Source organism: Myotis daubentonii, chromosome 7 (genome assembly GCF_963259705.1).
Source record: "Myotis daubentonii chromosome 7, mMyoDau2.1, whole genome shotgun sequence".
Taxonomy (NCBI): domain Eukaryota; kingdom Metazoa; phylum Chordata; class Mammalia; order Chiroptera; family Vespertilionidae; genus Myotis; species Myotis daubentonii.
In genome coordinates this window covers 13,168,603-13,190,140 of record NC_081846.1, presented here as the reverse complement: position 1 = coordinate 13,190,140, position 21,538 = coordinate 13,168,603, and the positions used below count along the sequence as shown (strand labels likewise).

The 21,538-nt window shown below is 48.6% G+C and overlaps 1 protein-coding gene across 2 annotated transcripts in view; it reads right to left on the bottom strand.

Annotated features, from left to right (window-relative positions):
* Positions 1-5,076: 5,076 nt before the first annotated feature.
* Positions 5,077-21,538, bottom strand: part of NRP2 (neuropilin 2) — a 119,722-nt gene continuing 103,260 nt past the window's right edge. For both annotated transcript variants that reach the window (XM_059702880.1, XM_059702881.1), the window contains exons 16-17: positions 10,281-10,331; positions 5,077-8,277 (exon numbers count right to left, since the gene is read on the bottom strand). In XM_059702880.1, coding sequence (XP_059558863.1) covers positions 7,973-8,277; positions 10,281-10,331 — 356 coding nt within the window. In that variant the 3' untranslated portion in view covers positions 5,077-7,972. The remainder of the gene's footprint in view (positions 8,278-10,280; positions 10,332-21,538) is intronic.

The window sequence follows — 21,538 nt, the reverse complement described above, 5'->3', positions numbered from 1 at the left end:
AGGATCTGGTGCAGGGATGTTTCGGGTTGTGTACAGACCTTGAGGAGTCTGATTTGAAATTATACAGGATTTTTTTTAAAGCAGACTGCTGTGTGCTCTCCTGTGGTTCCACAGCCCAGCATCACAGTGCTGTCATTATAGACCCCACTCTTTCCTTCGGTCTTTTTCCAGACAGTTTTTTATAGTTGAAAACAACCAGCAAGCCTTTGATGACCTTGACCAAGGGGACTTTATTTTAAAGCTGTCAGGTATGAGTAACTGACCACAGATGACTGAATTTGCATTCTTCTGCATAAGTATTTTCTTTAGGGACAGCCTCCACCACCTAAGAAACTACCTACATGTGTATTCTCTCAGAGGGGAGACCACAAGCCCTCCAGATGCTGAGACCCAAGGAAACACCTCGCTGCCTGGCACTAACAAGAGCTGTATTTTTTAAAATATATTTTTATTGATTTCAGAGAGGAAGGAAGAGGGAGAGAGAGATAGAAATACCAATGATGAGAGAGAATCATTGATTGGCTGCCTCCTGCACGCCCCCCACTGAGGATTGAGCCCGCAACCCAGGCATGTGCCCTTGACCAGAATCGGACCTGGGACCCTTCAAGAGCTGTATTTTGAAAGTGTTGGGGTGAATAAAGGGACTCCCAAAGAGCTCATGTGTGTTAAAAACCCAGTGAGGAGCAACTGGTGATTTTTATGTAAGCACTAAATAATTCTTAATAAATAAATCTCTATTTTGCAATCACACACACACACACACACACACACACACACACACACACACACAGCTTTGGAGATAGTGAAAGGCAGTTTGTCTACTGTTGAGAGCTCAGAATTAGAGTTTAATTGGGATAGAAATCCTGCTAATAGCACCTGATGCCTGAAATCTGAGCACTCTACTTTTAGGCTTTCCAGTTCAAGTTTTTGGAGACTGCCTATTAAAACATTCCTGGTTGGGAAGTGTTTGTATAGAAGCCCATAAGTATTAAGTATTTGCTGTGTTTACCATGCTTAGCTCTCTGTAAGGAATATGGAATAATATTAAATGCCTCATGTTCTCAAGAAGCTTGAATTTTAAAATAAAAATAAAGAAGAAATGTAAATATTAAAAATAAAAAAATAAGAAGCTTGAGTTTTAGGAGCAAAATCAGGCAGGCAGGCAAGCGGTTAGGAGCCAGCAGTCCCAGATTGCAAGAGGGATGTCCATGTGATCGGGCCTAAACTGGCAGTCAGACATCCCCCAGTAGGTCCCAGATTGCGAGCGGGTGCAGGCTGGGCTGAGGGGCCCACCCCCCCTCTGTGCACAAATTTCGTGCACTGGGCCTCTAGTTTATCATAAAATTATAATTTTACACAGAAACTAATAATACCCATCTCCATGTTGGAACTTGTGGGCATACTTTCTCAGTTCAGACTCTAGGAGATTTCTACATGTTTCACTATAGGGAAGCACAGGTAGTGATTAGGAAGAACTAAAACTCTTACCTTTTAGTTTGTACAAACTGGGCAGCTTAATACTATCAAGAAGGAGAATTTAGATGTCATTCATTCATTCAACAAATGTTTATGTGCTTGCCCAGTAAATGCCAGTTATGCATTGGGGGCTCCTATATGATAGTGAATGAGGTGCTTGTCCTTAACCCCCACTTTTGCTGCTGCCAGGTTTCCCTCTACCTCCAATCCTTGCATGTGCTGCCCTTTCTGTCCACCATGCTCTCTCTCCTTCCTGTCCCAGTCATCTGACTCACCCTGAGGTTTCAGCTCCATTGGACATGATGCTCAGTGGTGGATTGCTCAATCCACTCCCACACTCACAGCTCTCTACTCTTCACTTTATGGCTCCCGCCATGATGGTTATGATAGAGTTGTGCGGTTATTGGACTCACCAAAGTCTCTTCTCTCTAGATTGTAAGCTCTCTGAAGGCAGGGACCACATCTGTTATGCCTATTGCTTCCTAGTATCTAGCAAGGCACATAGTAGGCATTTAATGTAAAATATATTGAGGATATGAATGAAATCATGCATACATTCTTCTCTCAAGAGCTAGTAGGAGATAGACAAATAAGCACATCAATATCTATGTAAATAGCTATGAGTGACGGGCTCTGGGAAACAGAGCAATTTTGCTGAGAGAGAGCTTGGATTTGGGCCAGCTCCCCCATAGAGTCAAGCCCAAGGGTGTGCTCCTGGCTTCTCTGCAGAAGGGAGCCCGAGAGAACTCGGGACCGGGAGCTTTCCCTCCCTGAGTGTCTGACACAGATTCAGACAACCAAGCAGAACTACTGCATCAGCTGGGCTGTCCGAGCTCAGGGCTCAAAATTAATTTAGCCCAATGCCCACTTTAGAGTTGGGAAAGCCAAGATGTGCACAACCTTCCCAAGGTCACAGAACAAGAGGCAGAGCCGAGAACCCTGGTTCCCCCAAGCTCTGGGACTAGCGCTCTCCCACCTCCTCAGCATGTCCAAGTTCAAGGGCAAAGGAGCATTGGTGGGTTTCAAAACCCTCACAAGCTTTCTTTGAACTTCCACAAGATTTAAAAGCAGTTGGCTGGGAATAGAAATGTAACTGCTCAAGAACACGTGAGATGAGGGGGCCGGAGGAGAAAAACAGGGAAGAGAGAAAGCCGGTCCAGAAAGGCCGCCTGCCTGGCTCTGGAGTCAAGCCCACAGGGTGGTTATGTGTGGGGCTTGGCAGTGCAGCCGGGCAGCCAGCGGGCACTCAGGAAGCGGTGCTCAGGTCCCAGCGGAGGCAGTCTGGGCTGCAGGATGGAGATTTATTAGCAGAGCTGTGCTCCAAGCCGCGGCAACCTGGCTCTGCTGCTGATTCCCAGAGGCCTGGGGTGGAGGGAGCAGGGTTTGGGAGTGGGGGGCTGGGGACAGGCTCTTGAGGTCGTTTGAATTGGGCTAGAGGAAGGTTCATACCTGACCACAGCTCTTGGGCCTGCTGTTATGGTGAGGAGCCCAGAATGGAGCACCCAAGTCCTCAGACCGCAAGTCCCTGGCCCGGGCTGTACTTCTCTGCTGGTGCAGGGCTGTGCTGGGTGCCTCTGTGTGTACAAGGGCTGGCCCTCAGGTCAGGGCTTTACATCTGTGTGGGCCTGCTCAGGCTGGCTCCTCTGCGGAGAGAGGGCCCCGCTCACCTGGGGCCAGCGGGCAGGTGGAGTGTTGAGGACAGGCTAGAGCAGCTGAAGGTCTTTCTCTCACAGCACCAACAGCGGGCCTGCGCGCAGTTGTCCTATGGGGTTAGCAGGCAGAGGAGAGAGGATCAGGCGTCATTCGCTGGATAGGCTGCAAGAATGACTTGGCTCAGGGCTCCCTAGTGGTCTCTCACCCTGGTGTTCAGGCATGTCCTTCCTCCAAGAGCTCCTCTCAAGGTCGCCGAGAAAATGAAGGACTGAGGAGGACCAGCCTTTGCCGGTAGGGAGCTGGCTTTGGGGCTTGGGAATTCTGAGAGATGGGAATTCAAGGGCAAGCGAGACTCTGCCTCAGTCCTTACACTTCTTAGAAACCTTCCTGTTTTGCTGATGGGAACAGGCATTAAAGGTACCATGACGGTCCTGGCGGGTGTAGCTCAGTAGTTGGAACACTGGCTTGAGCACTGAAGGGTCATGGGTTCTATTCCCAGTCAAGGGCACATGCCTGGGTTGCAGGTTCGATTCCTGGCCCGGGTAGGGGGCATGTGGGAGAGGCAACCAATTGATGTTTCTCTCTCTCTCACTCTCTCTTCTCCTACCACTCCCTTCCACTTTCCCTAGAAATCAGTGTAAAACATATCCTCCGATGAGGATTTAAAAAATTGTACAAATGTGTAGTGCTCAAAGGCACACACACCCCATTAAAAAAAAAGTTTCTGTGAAGCCCAGAGGTGGACCGAGGGAGCTCCGAGGTAGGTAGCATTTCATATTTTGATCATCACCCCCTCATCTCACACCCTATCCCCCGGGGGAAAATATTTTCCCCAGGAGTTTTACTTAGCTCAGCCTGGGGTTAGAGGCTGAAGCTTGGGAGAATGGGAACACACTCATCTTTCCATTGCCTCTTCACGCTCCCCTCCCTGGCTCTACCACCGCCACCAGCGTTGCGGGGGCAAAGGCACAGTGGCATCCAGATGGGCCCTGTTTCCCTCAAGGATGGGCCTATTTCAACTTCATTTCACTGCCTCCCCTGAGCATTGAATAAACATTTCCAGAAGGATACAGATAAGGAAAGGGAAAAAAAGAGAGAGAGAGAGATCTTATGTAAACACTAGAGGGCTAGAGACCAGGAGATATTATTAGTTTACTAGGGCTTTAAAAATACCCCAAAGCTCAACTAAAGGAAAGTAGAATTTGCTTTTCATTTTACCCTCTGTTATTGTTGCGAGGGTCAGGAATACAATAGAAGCAGGGATCTCAGGAGACGCGTGATATTACAAAGATCACAGCGAGGGCAGAGAGGGAAGTTGCAGAAATCTGACTCTGGTGACCTTCTGGGCCAGTGAGGACCGGGGATGGGAAGTGGGGAGCTGTTCTCTGCATACATTAAGGAAGGCCAGGGAGTGACGCAGATCAAACAGAACCTTCTCCCTGTGCCTTGCAAGAGCTTATCTGGTCCCCATCTCTGTGTTCCCAGGAGCACAGCAGACGTCCCCACAGCAGCCTGTATGCTGTTCCTTCCACGTGAAAGCTTTTCCCAGGCACTTTGCTTAGCTGACTCCTCATCCCTTCCGGTTTCAGCTTAACTATCACCTGCATAGCGAGGCCTTTCCTGGTCTACCGTTGAGAGGTCTGTTTGTAGGGATCACAGTCTTGGAAATGGACCAGGCAAGCCTTTGAGTTAAAATAACCCGATTGGACAGGTAGCCCATTACCCATCTCCATCATATTTTTATTTTATAAAAAGCCAACCAATCACCCTATTAATTCCCCATGAAAATGTTGAGAAACGTTGTCCCAGGAGAGTGACCAAGCATCCTGGTTTGCTGAGGTGGAGGGACTTTGGGGACATGGGCCTTTCAGGAAAGTCTTGGGCAAGCTGGGATGATTTGGTCACCCCAAGTCTCTTCGTCTCCAGTAAAAAACGCTCAACAAAATATCTCTGGTATAATGTTTATTTAAATAGTAATCTTAAAAAGGCTTTATACAAATCATATAAACACAGTTTGACATTGTTGTTTGTTTAATTTTTACATTGAAGAATCACAGTAAAAGCTCTCAAGTTCCCGTGATCTGGCTCAGCCAGCAAATGGTCGAATACCTTTAACTGCAAACCCTGGAAAAGTTAACCTGTGTGATGGCTTAACTTCTCCCCTTGTTTTCTTGCCATTCATGCTCATTCCTTGGACCCTCATCCCTGTCAACTCCTCATTCCCACCTAAGAGAGAAAGCAACCTGTGGCCCTGTGGCCCGTCTAGTCCGGGAGAGCGTGGAGGTAATGTGTCAGTCAGTACAAGGCAAAAAAGGAGATCAATACTGTGAGTTGGGTTTCCCAAAGGAATGACTTAAGGAGACGGGTCAGCCAGCCCACCTGCCGATGGAGACGACAAATGCACCAGGGTGCCCTCTGGCCAAGTTATAATCGGGGCCCACTATCTTTCTGTCTCGCCAGAGACCAGCCTCCAGCATTGGTGAGGTATCTACACGCAGCCCTGGGGAGCCTGCTTTTGTTCAGCATTCAGGGCCCGCCTGGGGCTTCACGGAGAACATGGATACAGAGGGATGCAGGCTGAGTTGTACGTAACTTAGAGGTGAACTGCAGGCTGGAGACAGGGCTGGTCTTTGGGGAGCTGTAACACGGTCCATTGGGCATGAGACAGCCAGACCCCCAGGGAAGACGTCTGAACTTCCCTTTTTCCGTAGGCTGCTCCTGGAAATCCCCAGGACTTGCTCGCTTCCTGAACACGGAGCTACACGGGAAGGCGAAGAGGAGGGTAGGCTACTTAAACACTTGCTTCTGCTCTACGCCCGGCTCAGGGGGGCCTAAAGCTAAGCCCTCGGGCTTGACGGCTTTACTTTTCACCTCTAACTACCACGGTGCCAGCGAGTGCTGAGATCAGCAGTTAACTCAGGCCCTCGGTCAGAGTCAAAGTCACAACAACACCACTGAGTCCCACGTGACCATTCACATACACAGTAGATACAGAGAACTCAAAGGCGGCACAGACACACACACGTAGGAATAAATAGCTGTTGGCATGAGTCTCCCTCTCTGCACACAAAACAGGGTGACGTTCCCATGTGAACCAGCATGTCCATGAGTTAACACAGGAAACTGCCAGCCCCATTCACCCTTCCCCTTTCACCTGGGCACGAGACACATGAGATGGGGGTGACCATAGCAGCAAAAATGGTCGGACAGTTTATGCGATAGGCTGGGCACGCTGGTAGAGTTTCAACCAGCACACAGGTAAACCTTAGGCGTCACTACAAAATCAGATTTGGATCTTGACGCGGGCAATCCTATCCTTCGCACAGGTTCATCCATTCCTGATGCGGCCCCTTCTGGAGCAGCTGAGAGTCATCTGGGCAATGACGACCACTTGGGCAGCGGGCTCATTCCATTAGTAGGTCAGCGGTGAGGTGGGGGAGCTGGGCGGGGAGCCCCTGGGGTTAGGGAAGGAGGAATGCCTTAACTTGTATGATATTCACTGATTTCGACATAGAGGGAAAATACATTTTTCTTCACTTTTTCAAGGCACTTAATAAAAAAAACACATAAATTGGTGCGTGTATGTGTGTGAGAGAACATCGGTCTCTCTGGGGTTCAGACAGGGTTGCCAGCGTTTTGGTTCACAGTGCTTGCAGACTTCCGGCGAGACACCCTGACCTCCTGGCCCCCTCTCCTGAAAGGTGGAGGTGGTGGCCGTAACCCCAAGGAGAGATCACTGTTTACTCCTGGAGAGGCTGACTCATCAGGATCCTCTGTACGGTCTGCTCAGCCTCTGCCATCACACCATCAGGGGCTGGACTTCTTTACCCCTCCACTGCCTCCTTCCCACCCGGTGGGCACCAGGCACCTGGCACCGACAGAGAAAACAGCCTGTGTCTCCCCACCCCACCTTTGAGACTATCAAACGAGGCCTTTCCTGGGGCTTAGAGACAAATGTGGCGGTGTGTGCATGCATGTGTGTGCATGTGTCCATGTCTTAGGAGAACAAGGAGGGGGGCGGGAAGCAGAGCCACCCCCAGAGGCCCCGCGAGGAGCCCCACAGCCATAAGTCCTGGTCCGAATGGCTCCTATTCACAAAGCTCCGTAAGGCTCGTCCACGTCTCACATGGAGGTGCTTCCCCGGATTTTGACGTGAGAAGTTTCCTTTCTGGTTTGTTTTAAATCGCATGTAGGAAAGAGCTGTTCGTGCTGACCCTAAAATGGCAATTTTCCCCTGGATAAAAAAAGCTAAAGGCAACGACATCCTATGTAAATGCTAGGACTGGGCACGGCAGCGCGCAGGGTCGGCGGCAGATCCCGTAAGTCAGGAGAAGATCAGGAGACGGGATAAGCTGCACGGCTTGTATTGTGAGTTTTTTCCCCTAAAGGTGGAAAGTGTGAAAAGACCCTTTGCTTTTCAAGTGTTGATTAGAAACAGAAAGCAGAGAATAACGACCCCCTCTGCTTCTACGCTAGAAAAGTCATTCTCTTCTGCCTCTTCGAGTTGCTCACAGACCAGAGAAATAAAATATAATAATAATTAATAATAATAACAAACTCACAAATGAAAGAGAACTGTGACCCCAAAGAGATGAGCTCCCGTCTTTGTCCCAGCAATGACTCGGCCCCCCCGGTGCTAGGTGGGTGGTGACACCCTCCCCCGCAACGAGGCTGCATCTCCCTCCTCCCTCCACTTGCCCGCCTGTCCTGCCCACGCCTTTAGTAATTCTGGATCAGTTTGATCGAGATTATGGCATTCAGTTTCCAAAGGGGAGAAACACTGTAATCTTCACTAGCCCCTCTCGCTGGAATGAAACGTCAGATGCGATTTGGGTGCAATCCGTCATGCCTCGGAGCAGCACTTCTGGTGGTTCATCTTGACCTTGTGCTTGAGGCCGTCGTAGAGCTCGAAGTTGTAGTTCTCCAGCGTGGTGCAGCTGCGGGAGCTCAGGCCCGAGTAGGAGCAGGTGCAGTAGAGCAGCAGCCCGGCGCACGTGGCCCCAAGGAGGACGCCCAGCGAGCTCATGGCGATGATGGTGATGAGGATGGGGTCCAGCGTGTAGAGCCAGCTCTTCTCTTTGTCGGCCGAAGGGGTGCTGGACCCTGAGGTCGAGGAAGAAGCATTGCTCCAGTCCACTTCGTACTCATCTAGGACAGAAAGCACAGGGCAGATGGCAGGCAATGCTTCTTGCGGGGCGAAATACCTGAGCCTCCCCAGCGGTTCTTCCGAGCGTGGGTTGGAAGCCGGGACTTAACACTGCTTGGCTTCAAAGCCCAGCCCTGCCACAGCCTCGCTGTGTAACTTTGGGAAAGTTATTTAACCTCGCTTTGCCTCAGTTCTCTCATCTGTAAAATGGGGATATTAATAAAGTCTACCTCACTTGGTTGCTAGGTGAACTGCATGAATACTGATAAAGTGGTTGGTGCCCAGCACATAGTGAGTATAGTCTTAAGTATTTGAGACTTAAATAATTTCACTAATGCTAAGTAAGTACATATTATAACAGGGTGCCTTCGGAGCCCCAGGGATGGCCCTGTGTTTGGGCACCCTTCCTCCTTCTCCTCCTCATCCCTTACTTCCAAGGGGTTCAAGTTAAATCGAAGGACAGGCTGAGACTATTCTCACAGCAAGAGTTTCTGCATAGCATTCCTGGCCATCCGAGCAGCAGATGTTTTTCAAGCCACCAGACTTCACTTGACATCCGTCTTACCTTACTAATGGGTTGAATTATGTCCCTTCCCCAAACTCATATGTTGAAGTCTTAAATCCCAGAACCTCAGAGTGTGACCTTATTTGGAGATAGGAGCTTTACAGAGGTAATCAAGCTGAAATAGGGTGGGCCCTAACTCAGTGTGACTGGTGTTCTTATAAAAAGGGGAAACTTGAGACAGCCAGAGATGGCAGATGGCCATGTGGATACAGGCAAGGCCACCGACAAGACAAAGAGAAAGGCTTGTACCAGATTTCCCCTCACAACCCTCAGAAGGAAGCCACACTTGTTGACACCTTGATCTTGGACTTCCAGTCTCCAGAATGAGGAGAAATACATTTCTGTTGTTTAAACCACCCAGTGTGGCCAAGGCATGACGATACCCATGGCTTATTTTGTGGGATTTCCTGATAATTCCATGAAGAAAGCAGGGTGATATATATAGAGAGGATGAAACCGAGGTTTTAAGGAATTAGGTGACTAGGTAACTCACACAGGGTCCCGGAGTCAGCAAGCAGTTGCACCGGGCCCCGCAGGCTTCCTGCACCCTCCTGCCCTCCTCCTCCCCGTCAGTGCTCCTTGCTTGATCCACTGCAGCCTCTCCGCGGAGGCCAGTTGCGCAGCTTTGCCCATAAAAGGAGCGTTAGGCTGGGTTTGCAGGCAGAGTCTGCGTTCGGTTAACAAGGTGCTGTTTGGATTAGTCACTCTGTTTCTATAACTACACTTGAAGTGTTTGATTAAGGTCGGGTGGAAAGCAGCTGCTCTATAAACTGCTCTTCTTAAATGCATCAATCTTGGTCTCAGAGCTGTTCTCCGAGGGGAACCTTCGTGATCCCTCTTGGAGATCAACTCTGGCACTCAGAGAAGCCCGGACAGACCTGTGCTGCTCTGAGCCCAGGGAAGAAATGACACCTACATGTTTGCCCAGGGGCCCTTTAGTCGGGATTCTCGCTTCAGCCTCTTGAAGTATGTGTTTGAAGTGGGAAAACAGGGCTTGAAATAAAATGAAAACACGAGATGGGCAGTGTGAGAAAGAAACATGGATCTTGCAGTGAGCCCCAACTTGGAGACTTGGAGAGTGTGAGAAAGGTCCCTACACGCCAGGGAACTGGCGACCACAGCAGGCCTGGGAGGGTATGCACGGTGACGCTCATTCACTCAGGCACTTTTTGGAAGGAGGTTAATGGGTTCAAGCAGTGACTCCTGTAGAGGACCCTGGCCTTCACTTCTCAAGGGTTTCTCCAGATTTGAAGTCCATCAGTGTTGAAAGTTGCCCGAAGTAGGGGACCTGTTTCAGATTAGGCAGAAGGGACTCGATACACTTTCTCAACTCTAAATTTGACCTTGACAGAGCAATTGGTGGTTTCTGGCCCTCTGCAGTACATTTTTATAACCAAACTTGAATTTCATGATTATCTGCTAAATCGTAGTAATACTCACCAACAATTTCATCTTCGTAGCCCTCTCTCCCATGTACTTCTGGGATGTCCACTATAATGAAAAAGGAAACAAACAAATCAAGCTATAACCAGTTCTATCACCATGGCTACAAGGCAGAGACTAGACCTTTCTGAGAATGACTCTTCGGTATGTTGGCAGCTCAAGCATCCCATCTGCTTCTAGATCATGTAACAGGCATATTAATGGAGCCTTTTCCCTCAAAGGATCTGTCTTTACTTCCAGTAACCAGAAGAACAGAAACAATAGGAAAGGTCTTTAGTGCCAAGTAAATCCTTACTTGTGTCTTTATAATAATGGTTATTCATTAGCAATATAGGTCTGAGTTTTGAGGCAACTTCAACGACACTGCATGTCCATCCTCAGCTGTCATGACTGTGTTGTTCATCTAGTATAACATGCTGACCCTCCTTATATGATGATGCATCTAAGTGGACACAAAGTACAAGAGCCTTTCTCCTCTGGATTTCAAATAAATGTATGGAAATTTAAGGAAGTCACGTTTCATCATTATGTGCTTCAATGTAGACGTAGGATTGGAAAGAATGTCATGCCTATTCACCTTCACATATCTGTGCTAATATCTCCCATCTTTCCTTTCCCGTCTATTTTTCTATTGGCTTTCTTCAGTTTAGAATAGATCAAACATGGGCATCCAATCTGACTAGCCCAGTCTTGAATACAGCTGAGTTAATTTACTCTGAATTTTCTCTAGTATTATCACTATCTTTTTCTTCTTTTATGATAATATTTTGGGGAAGGGGATAATACAGGTTTCTCTATTCACTATGCTGTCCATCTTACAGAAATCAGAGCCAATAAAATTACATGTCTAAAACGGAAAATCATTAAAAAAGAGAATCAAATATGTGGTGAAGAACAGTGTCTTATCACTTCTTCCAATCTCACAAGTTAATTATGCTTGTTCCTGCTGTCAGCAAAATGGCACCAAGTGAAGGCATGTGGCCCTTTGAGAGTTTTATTCAGCCCAAAGTCAGGTGGACAACCTTGAAGTCAGCACTATAAAATGATATGCAGAAATCAAGGCTTACCACAAAACCCAAATCCTAAACAGCTAAAGTATCAAACAAAAGGAATAAAAGAGCTTCAGACCAGCCTGAACTTCTCCTTGATCAGCACAACATCTCAGGGAAGGTCGACTTGACCATGACCTGAACTGAAGATCCATCCATCACGGCCACACATAAAACTCAGACTTTTCCTGGAGGTGCTAGTTGTAATCATGTTACAACCTCATTCCTGGCAAAAGTGCTAAAGCACATTCTCATCCCCTTGGTGGCCCAGAAGAGATGCACAAAACAATGTGCCAAGACCCCACTTGAAAGGATCGATGCCACTGGCACCGATCCTCCATAAATCCTGCCTGCTCCTGGCATGATTAGAGCACAGCAACTGGCACCTGCAGGCTGTGCCAGCCTCCCCACCTCGGTGCCCACCCCCTGCATTATTCTCCAGGCCTCTACAATGCAGACTGTTTCCCTGGAAGGAAGACGTGGACACGAATCAACAAGAGGCAGGTGGTGTCTGTCATGGGGATCAAATCAAACTTGTGAAAGTCAGACTGGAGATTTTTTTTAACCTTATGAAAAATAAAACAAACATGGGAGAAAGGGAGAAAGCCAACACATTTCCAACCATTAATAGTTTTGATGCTCAGAGGTCTTAATACCTTCACGGTTAAAAGATGCAGAACATTGGATGAGACTATGAATGAGCCTAGAACAAAAATTGTGGGGCTCCTATCTGTGAGTTTTGGGCCAAATCCTGTTCTTGCTTTCAGGTACTTGGTCTTCACAAAGGATGCAATGAGTTCTTAGAGGCTAGCTAGACTGTCATCTTGCTCCATCTGACACCCTCGGAGAAGAACTCTGAGGACACTATTGATGATGGCCTGGAAAGGGGTGAATGTTGCCTGGATCTTAAAGAAAAAAGGGTAAGAGGGTGGTGATAACTATGAGGACATTTTGTCCCAGGAGATAACAGCTTCTTGTCTCTGGAGGCAGAGGACTGGATGAAATGAACTCCTAAGAATCGATCCATTTCTAAGAAATTGGACCAATGAGATTGGTCTGTGAAATTGATTGCCTAGATGTGGCTGATAGTTCTGCACCTGGAGAATTAAAGGCTACTTAAGGTGAAGAACACAGTAGAGGCTTGACTTGGCTTTTGACTGCTTCCAGCAGTTTGGGGGAGTGGGAAGGGGTCGAAAAGAGGATAAGTTAATCAACGTTTTCAAACATGCATCTGTTCACCAAGCCTTGAAGAAAGAATGGCACACTGGGGAAAACCCAAATATAGGGAACATTTGTACAAAAGCAATTTAATTTGATAGCAATTTTCTCTAGTCCCTTCGCGAATATTCTTGATGTCTGGGGTTGATTAAGAGCTTTCTTTCTCAAAATCCTCTTTGACCTTCACAGGCCACCTTCCTTTTCGGTTGAGCCTAGTAGGTAAACCTCAGCCTGTGGCAGCAAGGAGTGTGGTTCCACCAGGTTCCCGTAGTTCTAGCAAAGAAAAGGCAAGGGTTTGGAGGAGGGAGAAGTAATGAGCGAGGAGCGCAAGGCAGGGAATGGAGGCAGCACCTTCCTGGGAAGGAGACCTAGCTTGAGAAGTGAGGCAGATAGCAAAAAAAAGGGGGGTCTAGAGACCTGGAATTTAGTTTTTAAATTTTTTTTTTAACGAGGAACAACTTGAAGAGAGCCTGCCAGGACTCTGTTGTAGGGAGTGGTTATGAGGGTCAGATGGATGAGGAAGAGCAGAATGGGCCACACATTTAGGAGACCACAGGTCAGGGATGGATCTTACCACCCACATGACTTCCACTTTCAACCTTTGTGCTTACATGACCCTATTTCCTTTTGGGCCCCTGTAGGGGTTCAATCTCAGGCCAATCCGACCGCAAAGCCTGAACTCTGACGCTCAGTACTGTATTAGGGCCAGAGGAGAGCCCTCCTCCCCTAGTCTGTTCTCAAGTTCTCTGGGTGTGGGCAGGACACTACAAATGCCTCCACATCATCATTACCCCATCCTAACAGAAATAAAGGTCTTGGATCCTAGTCGCCTGGATACACGCCCTCCCGTGGTTTACCTGCATCAATGGTTCACCACTTTGATGGGAACTAATGAAGATCTCTCATGAACGAAAGATGTGGCAATCTGAAATTTAGGGCTTCACATTTTCTCTGATAGGCGTTACTCAAAGAGGGAAGGCTGATTTAAATTGTTCTTCATTGACTGGCTAACTAACCAATCAACCAGCCATCACTTATGAAAGAGGGTTTAGTAGGTGCCCAGGAACCATATTGAGGACTTTGGGAAATGACGATGGATGGGATCAGGTGTCTGTAATCAAGGTCCTGTCTGGTTGGGAAGCAAAGACTCAACCCCAACAAAATAGTGTACAAGAAAGGGGGGCATTGTGGAGGCGACTCCTATTGCTGCTGGAGCACAGGGTGGGGATTGGGCAAAGGAGGCTGGGCCAGGGCCAGGAAAGAAACCCGGGAGTGGGGAGGAGGACGCTTCAGAATTAAGCTGCAAAATGGGGGCCGGAGGTTGTAGGAGTGGTTTCAAACATGGCACCTGAAGCTTTTTACTCATACACTGAGTTCTTGGTTTGGGGCTCAAATTCATTTTCATCAGATTCTCTTTGAGGAATTAAAAGAGATTGCCTTGCCCCCCACAAATCCTCCATCCTATACTTCCCTACCTGAGAGCCAGGTCTGTCCCCTCTCCCCGCACCCGCTGCTGCAGACCAAAACCGTGAGAGGGAGCAGGGCTCATGGTGACTGGAAGGGATTTTAGTAGAGTTGGAGCAATCAAGTGAGCCTTCTTAAAAAAACACACAAATGAACAAAAACGCAGTCCAACAAAACATGGCCATTTTTATATGAACCTTGAACCTCAGACTGAAAGTCCTCTTGCTTCCCCAGGAGTTCTTCCTTTAGCATCACTGAGAGGTGGGTTAGGTACACAGTGATGAGTGACTCCAGGTCTCATCTATCTCCCATTTTCCTGATTTTTCAGAGCAAGAGTAATTAAACATCCACTGGACTGTTTCAGGAACTCTCTCCCCTCTAGAAAAGTCAAATATTCTCCAGTGTCCTTATCAGTAGATCTCCATACTATGGCAGGAAGGGTGAACAGCCATACCTAGTTAAGAACCAAACCTAGTCTAAGAGATGTTTACCCCAAGGGGTCTGGAACACTGCCTGGTGGCGTAAGACCACACATGCTGTGCAGAGGAAACACCCCAGACACTCCAACCTGCACCGGGAAATTCCCCACTGAGCGTGACTTAGGCCTCAAACAAGAATGCTTTCTCTCACAGTCCTTTCTCCCCCCCCCCTACCCCCCTTTCTTTTCTTCCTCATTTTCTTTCTTTTTTTTTTCCTCCTTAAATTAAGATCCTTGGGGTTAGTTTCTTTTTCTGTTATAGAAAAACTGTGACCTTCACTTTCACCACTTCTGCTCTGCTGTGGTCTACTCTGAGTGTACTGGTGTTGACATTGTTCTGTGTACTTTCTGTGTGGCGCAGGGAGCTTCATAGGGTTGCTAAGGGAGTTAGGAGCCAAACCACTGGCTACTTTTATATAAATGATGTAAGACAGTCCATCCCCGGGTCACTTGTGCACAGATCATTTCAGGACACTGACATACACAGGTTCTCTAGAGGAGTGGTTGCCAACCTTTCAGACCTCATGGGCCACCAGTGGTCCGTGGACCACCAGTTGGCGACTGCTCTAGAGAGTCCCTTCCATGCCTACTCTGAGCAGTAGATTGAGAGGCTTGGTTGAAGCCTAGGACAGGCTTGACATCCAGAATGTGTAGCAGAGACACCCAAGGGCCATCCACTCTGTACCTGAAGGGAATATGGAGGAGTAGTGGACTGGGGGCAGCCTGGGAACAGACTACCTGCTTCTTTTTAGAAACTATTTTTATTGATTTCAGAGAGGAAAGGAGAGGGAGAGAGAGATAGAAACATCAATGATGAGAGAACCATTGATCAGTTGCCTCCTGCACGCCCCCTACTGGGGATCGAGCTTGAAACCAGGGCATATGCCCTGACCAGGAATTGAACCGTGACCTCCTGGTTCATAGGTTGACACTCAACCACTGAGTCACCCAGGCTGGGCCAGATGGCCTGCTTCATGCCTGAGTTCTGCTACTGCCCCAGGTGTGAGTGCCTGGACAAGGCATTGACCTCCCTGAAACTCTGTCTGCTCCTCTGTAGAGTAACCACGGACCCTCCCTGCTCAACTCTATCGTCTTTCTGGACAGAAAATAAGAGAGCTCTGAGGGCCCTCGTGCTGCATGCTTTCTGAACAGGGCTGCTGGCTGAAGGAGATGAGGCGGCTTCTACAGAAAAGGGCTCCATGGCTGCACGCTGCTCTGCCCCCACCTTCACCCAATCCGTCCTCTCCTTAAGTGGCTGCTCCCCGAAGGCATCGATCTTAAGGTGTAAGGTGTGCGTGGAGAGAGAGGACCATGAAAGGACAGACAAGTGGGAGCCAGGAGCTTCTATGTTTGCAATACTTGCTCATTAGGCTTCGGAACCCGTCCTGCCAACTGGCAATCCGGGAACTGACGATGTGGGTAAGTGTGCCCCAACTTCCAGGCCTCCGCCTGGACTGAAGCAGGGCTGATAAAACGTCCCAGGACGCCAGCCGTAACCCCTCCACTTAACCCACCAAACTGCAAGCAGCTTTAAAGCAAGGATCCAAGAGGCTCTTCCACACCGAAAAATCACTGAAACCATTCATTTTCACAGGTACCAAGTGTCATCGCTTCCATGTTAAAGAGGAAGAAATTGAGGAAGGAGGGTAGAAAAATGCAATAAATCGTTGAACCAATCAGCAGTAAAACTGAGAGCAAGCCACACTGTCAACACCTTGTTTTGGGCCTATGATTTGTTTGGGATAAGCTCTTGGCCACTTCGAGCTCTTGTTGAATTTGATTCCAAGTTCCCAACCCCCCTGAGCCAGCTAAATCACTGGACTGTTTAGATGGGAGTAGCCTTAAAAAATTCTCTCGGACACTCTGTTTTGATCCCAACAGGAGATAGAGCACTCAGACCAAAATAAATGGGAAATAATGAAGGACTAGGAAATATTTCTTGGCCCTCCAAAGTGTTTAATTTAGTACTGGCTAAAGGTGTACCCCCCTCCCCGCTATGTACTCAATTTCCCTAATTTGGTTTGCTCATCCCCAGCTGCTACAAGAAGCCAAAGGTTCAGATGTTCATCTAAACTTTGCCAAAGCTGCTCCAGAGTCAGGCTACTTGTGAGCCATTCACCCCTTGCTGGGTTTGGCTTGAGTTTAGAAACACCAGCAGAAGGTCCTTCATCCTGGGTTATTATCTTGTAGGCTAGAGCCAAATCTAATGAAAATCATGGAAAAGAAATGTTCTTTGGAGTTTTCAAATGGTTTCAAGCTGGGAAAGAAAAGGGGGCTTGGTTTGAGATATTGGAAGAGTCTGAACCTGAATTTAGCCATTATTTTTTATTATTTTTAGTTGAATAACTAGGAGGAAACACTAAAAAGGATTGGAAAGAGCAACTGCAATGAGAAGGCTGTAAAATGACCTAATACTGCTTTCAAGTGTAGAGGAAGATGAGCAGCTTGAGGCCGGAATGGCTCCACCAAGCCCCAACAATGGCGTGGAAATAAGAAAAGCACAGTCAGAGAAATGGTTAGCTGTAAAGATGGGCTTCACAGCTGTGTGGGCTGGGAAAGCCCAGCCATGTGGACAGAGGGCAATTCTGGAGCCTCTTCCTTACACTAGGTCTTTGAAAAATCCGACATTCTCCATTTCTGTAAGAATACATGTCAAAAAGGAGGTCTTCTTACAGATTGCTCCATATGATTCCATAGGTGCTTGAAAAAAAGTCTCTTACACATGCATCTCACCGAGAGAGCTGTTTATACTCAGAAACTGGGCAGCTCTTCTGATCACAGGAATGAATGAATGATTCTGAGATAAGATGGTAGGTGTTCCAGAAAGGTGGAACACCTTTACCTATTCAAGAGGTGGAACACCTTTACCTATTCAAGAGGTGATTTGCACAGAAGCTTGCCGGCGAACAATGCAATTGTGTAATAAGCGAATAATAGAATAATTCCTCTGGCTCTAGGTTTGGTCTCCTCGGAGAATGCAACCAGTTGGAGGAACTAAGCAATTAAGCCTTTGTGTGAAGGAATCTGATCCATGCTTTTATGGGAGAAGGTTTTGGTGAGGCGGGCAGGGCAAGTGTGAGGATGTCACAGGAGAGGGACGGGTGCCACCAAGAGGGAGGAGGGTGCAGGCTGGAGATGAACACCTGGTGCAAAGGCAGTGGTGGAGACAGGCCTCCTTGGGGAAAGAGGAGGGGGCGACGGCCCTCTCAGGAGGTGTGAAGCAGATGGCGATTATGGTGTGTGGGCCCAGGGCTTCTCATGACACTACTATTGAGCTCACATTCTTGGTCTGCATTTGGCCAAGGCCTATGAGGCACCCCAGGTCTCCTTTGATGCTCCCATCTCACGCCCATCTGGGTCCTAATGACTGTCTTCCTCCTTCAGTACCAGCTGTCAGGACTGTCCTAGAGAAACAGTGAGGAAGCTGACATGGGCCCCTGAGGTCTTTACATCCCCTTTCCCAGCTCCTTGGCGGCAGTGGGGAATTGCTGAGGGACAAAACAGTTCTTTAACAGTCTGTGCTCAAATAGAGTCTCAAACCAGCAGGCCGGCTGAGAACAAGACTCTGGTCAAGGCCACCTCCGGCTCAAAGCTTTCCCTGCACTCGCATCATTACCAGGGCTGGCTGCTCTGTAACAAGGCACAGAGAACTCTAGCCCACGCGTCCTGCTAATGAGTCCTGCTGCCAAGAAAAATTGCTGTGGTCGAAGGCCAAGACGTGGCATACTGTCGTTCCAGCTCCGGATCAGAGCCTTTGCTTGTGGGTATGTTAGTTAATGATACCAAAAGGGTTCAATTTTGCACAAGTATACACAGAAGGCAACACAAGGCTTGTGTGCATGGTGACGTCTCTAGCTCACCCACCCCTGGAGCTTATGCTGCTCTCCCCCCTGAGACATCCGGAGAATCTACCCAAGCCCCAGATCCCAGAACCAGCAGTCCTGGGTTTTGGGCCCACCCAGCCCATATACGGCTGTAGAAACGATCCATTATGCTCAGAGTCAGAGTCCCATGTTCCTGACCCCTTTGTCTTAGTGCTCGGCAGAACCAGGGTAGTGCTCTTGGAAGAAATTGTGTTTGGAACTAACAGGTCCCTTGTTTTCTCTCCCATTTGCCACTCCTGCCTGGAGCCATTTGGGGCTAGTGGCTTGGCCTGCACATATAAACCTCCTGCTAGAAAACAGCCTCGTCGCCTGCTGTCTTTCCTCAGGTCACACCAGCCCGAACCTCCTCTGAAGGAAGCTGGGCACCGCGTCTCAGCCCAAGGACTGGAGAGTCTGGGTTGGCATGTAGACCTACTTGTGGCGGCTGGAACATTTTAGTCTGCAGCACAGTACTGTGCACTGACCTTAAAGGATGGTTTTACATGAATTTTTTAGTAGAAAACATAAATAAATAACAGCAAGGCACAGCACAGCCACTCTTTGAGGAAACCAAGTGGAACTCATTAATCATGAAGAACAGAGCTCTGCCTGCTGAACCCAGGGATGGAATTAACTCGTGGGCCACAGTTGCCTCGGCTCCGGTGAGTTGCCACGTACAGCCAGGCCCACCTTCTCTGCATACTGGAAGTGTTTTTAGAAACGTCGCTGGGATTAACATTCCCTTTGGCTAAAGCTACCCAAAGTCTTCTCTTGTAAGCACTCCGCTCACTTTAGAGAAAGGGAGACTGTCACAGAGAGTATGCGGCTCGTGCAAGTGTGACCTGGGGTGCTCTCCGATGTCCACGACCTTGTTGCCCTCTCAAAGGGGTACAGGTCCTTTTAAAAGGAAACCCGCAGCCATCTGAAGCATGTATGAAAATGCAATCAGGCACACCAGGGGACCCAGGCATGCTATCGGCGACAAACATGTGCACAGAGGTGACTTTAAGGATGTTCACTGCAATATTGCTTATAGCAGTAAAAGCTAAACAAGAAGAAAACTGGACACAACCTGAATGCTCACCAGGAGGGGAGCACTTAATAAACTACGGCACTTCACACGATACGGAATGCTCTACAGCAGCTCAAGGGCGGGGTACATTTGTCCATGCGAACGGATGAAACCTGGAGACTTTGTCAAGTGAAAACAAGTAAGTTGTCCAACAAAGAGAACAAATGCTGATACCACTTATGCAGAACAAAAACAAATCCCAACCACACCAAACCACAGAATTGGGCACGAAGGTGTTTTGAACTCTTGAAGGTCAGTGACTGAAATAAAACAACCCCCCAAGAAATATTACTTTCCCCAGAAGAGAGGAGAAGGATTCTGGGTTTCCTGCCCACCCCCTGGCCTTGGGACAAGAATGGTTTTTGCTGCTTTGCCTGAGGTCACCTATTCTCCGAAAACAGCATTCCATGCTGAAAGGGATTTTGCTCTTTGGCGATCCCCCAAACCTCGCCTCTCTTCACTGCTTAGGTCTGGGGCCAAGCAGAGCTCTCCACAGTTAGTACAAATGTGCTCCGGCCGAGGCCTGTGGCCTGACGCCTTCTGAGGGTGCAGGCTTCTGCTTCTATCTAACCTCTAGACGCACCCCAGTGTGCGCAGCTGTCAGGCTTCATCAATCCCTGCACCTCCCCAGCTTTTAATTTATTTATATAAGGCGATGCCTCTCCCTGCCGACCGTAAGGCCGTCAGCTGGCGTCCCCTCCCCTCCGTGTTCGCTGGTTGGATTTGCTGTGTGTTTTCTTTGGGCCGTCACTAAAGTGGACGAAAGGCAAGCTACAGCTGTGAGAAGCCCAGCGACGTGCACAATGAGAGAGAAAACGAGCCGCGTGGACAGGCCTGCAGACTGGCTCGGGTGTGCAGCCCACCACACAGACAAATCAAAGCTCAACACTGAAGCCCTCTCCATCAACAGATTAGCGGTGGTTCTCCACCGTCTGGCCCTTTAAATGCAGTTCCTCATGTTGTGACCCAACCATAAAATTATTTTCGTGGCTACTTCATAACTGTCATGTTGCTACTGTCATGAATCGTCATGTAAATATCTGATATGCAGGATGGTCCTAGGCAACCCCTGTGAAAGGGTCGTTGGACCGCCAAAGGGGTCGCGACCCACAGGTTGAGAGCCACTGAATTACAGACAGGCCATGATGTTGGTGCAAAACCACCGCAGAGTCAGGGAGGAGGGGCAGTGAATGGGCCACAGCAGACCAGCGGGGCTTTGGTTACATGGGCAGGAGGGCAGGTCTCGCTTCCACAGCAAGAACACACATTTAAACCGTCATAAAGGGCCAGGTAGGAGCCCAAACAGGCCATACGGGGCCTGGACATCTGGTATTTATGATCCATGGAAACACGATTTCTGCAACATTTATGCTTGAGCGCAGTCTGAAATACCACGTTATAGTGCTGTGTGGACACCTAAGATCAGAGTCCTAACAGCCTTTCTCTCCTTTGGGGGCAGAGAAAGGTCCTCGAGAATGAGCTGTGGGGCTAGAACCAAGGCGGGAAGCGCAGGATGGAATTCTCCAAGGGGGCTCCAAAAACAGCAGTGCTAATGGAGCATGCACGATGGCTCATTTAATTTAGTCGGGCAAATCTGGTCTCAGGCCAGCTCAGGAAAACGGTGACTGAGCCTGGGTCTTTGCCTGAAAGAAATACTTTACTAATGGGAACAAATGGCTTTAGAAAGGAAAGCCAAATGTTACTCAGACAAAATGGGCAATCATACTTGTCATTAGAGGAGCAAACGAGGCTCTCGCCACGGACAGTCTCCTCTGCTCCCCGCCTGGGACCGATGGGGACATCTGTGGGGCCATCTGTACTGTCAGCGCTGCCTCTGAGACCTGACAACCAGAGCCCGTTTCCTCTGAGCACCACTGGGAGGTTTTATAGCTGTAAGAGCACCTTTCCCTGGACCTAGGTTCAGAGAGGGAAAAAGGAGGACTCGGGCGGAAATTGGGCCTCTTGGATATGTCCCTTTAAGACCTTGAATCATGGCTCTCAGACCCCTGAGGAAGGCTCCTGGGCTGATGAAATGTCCCACCAATAGGGGGTGGTGGGAAAATCCTTCCACAACCTCTTCTTGACCACATTCTAGAAACATTCAATAATGG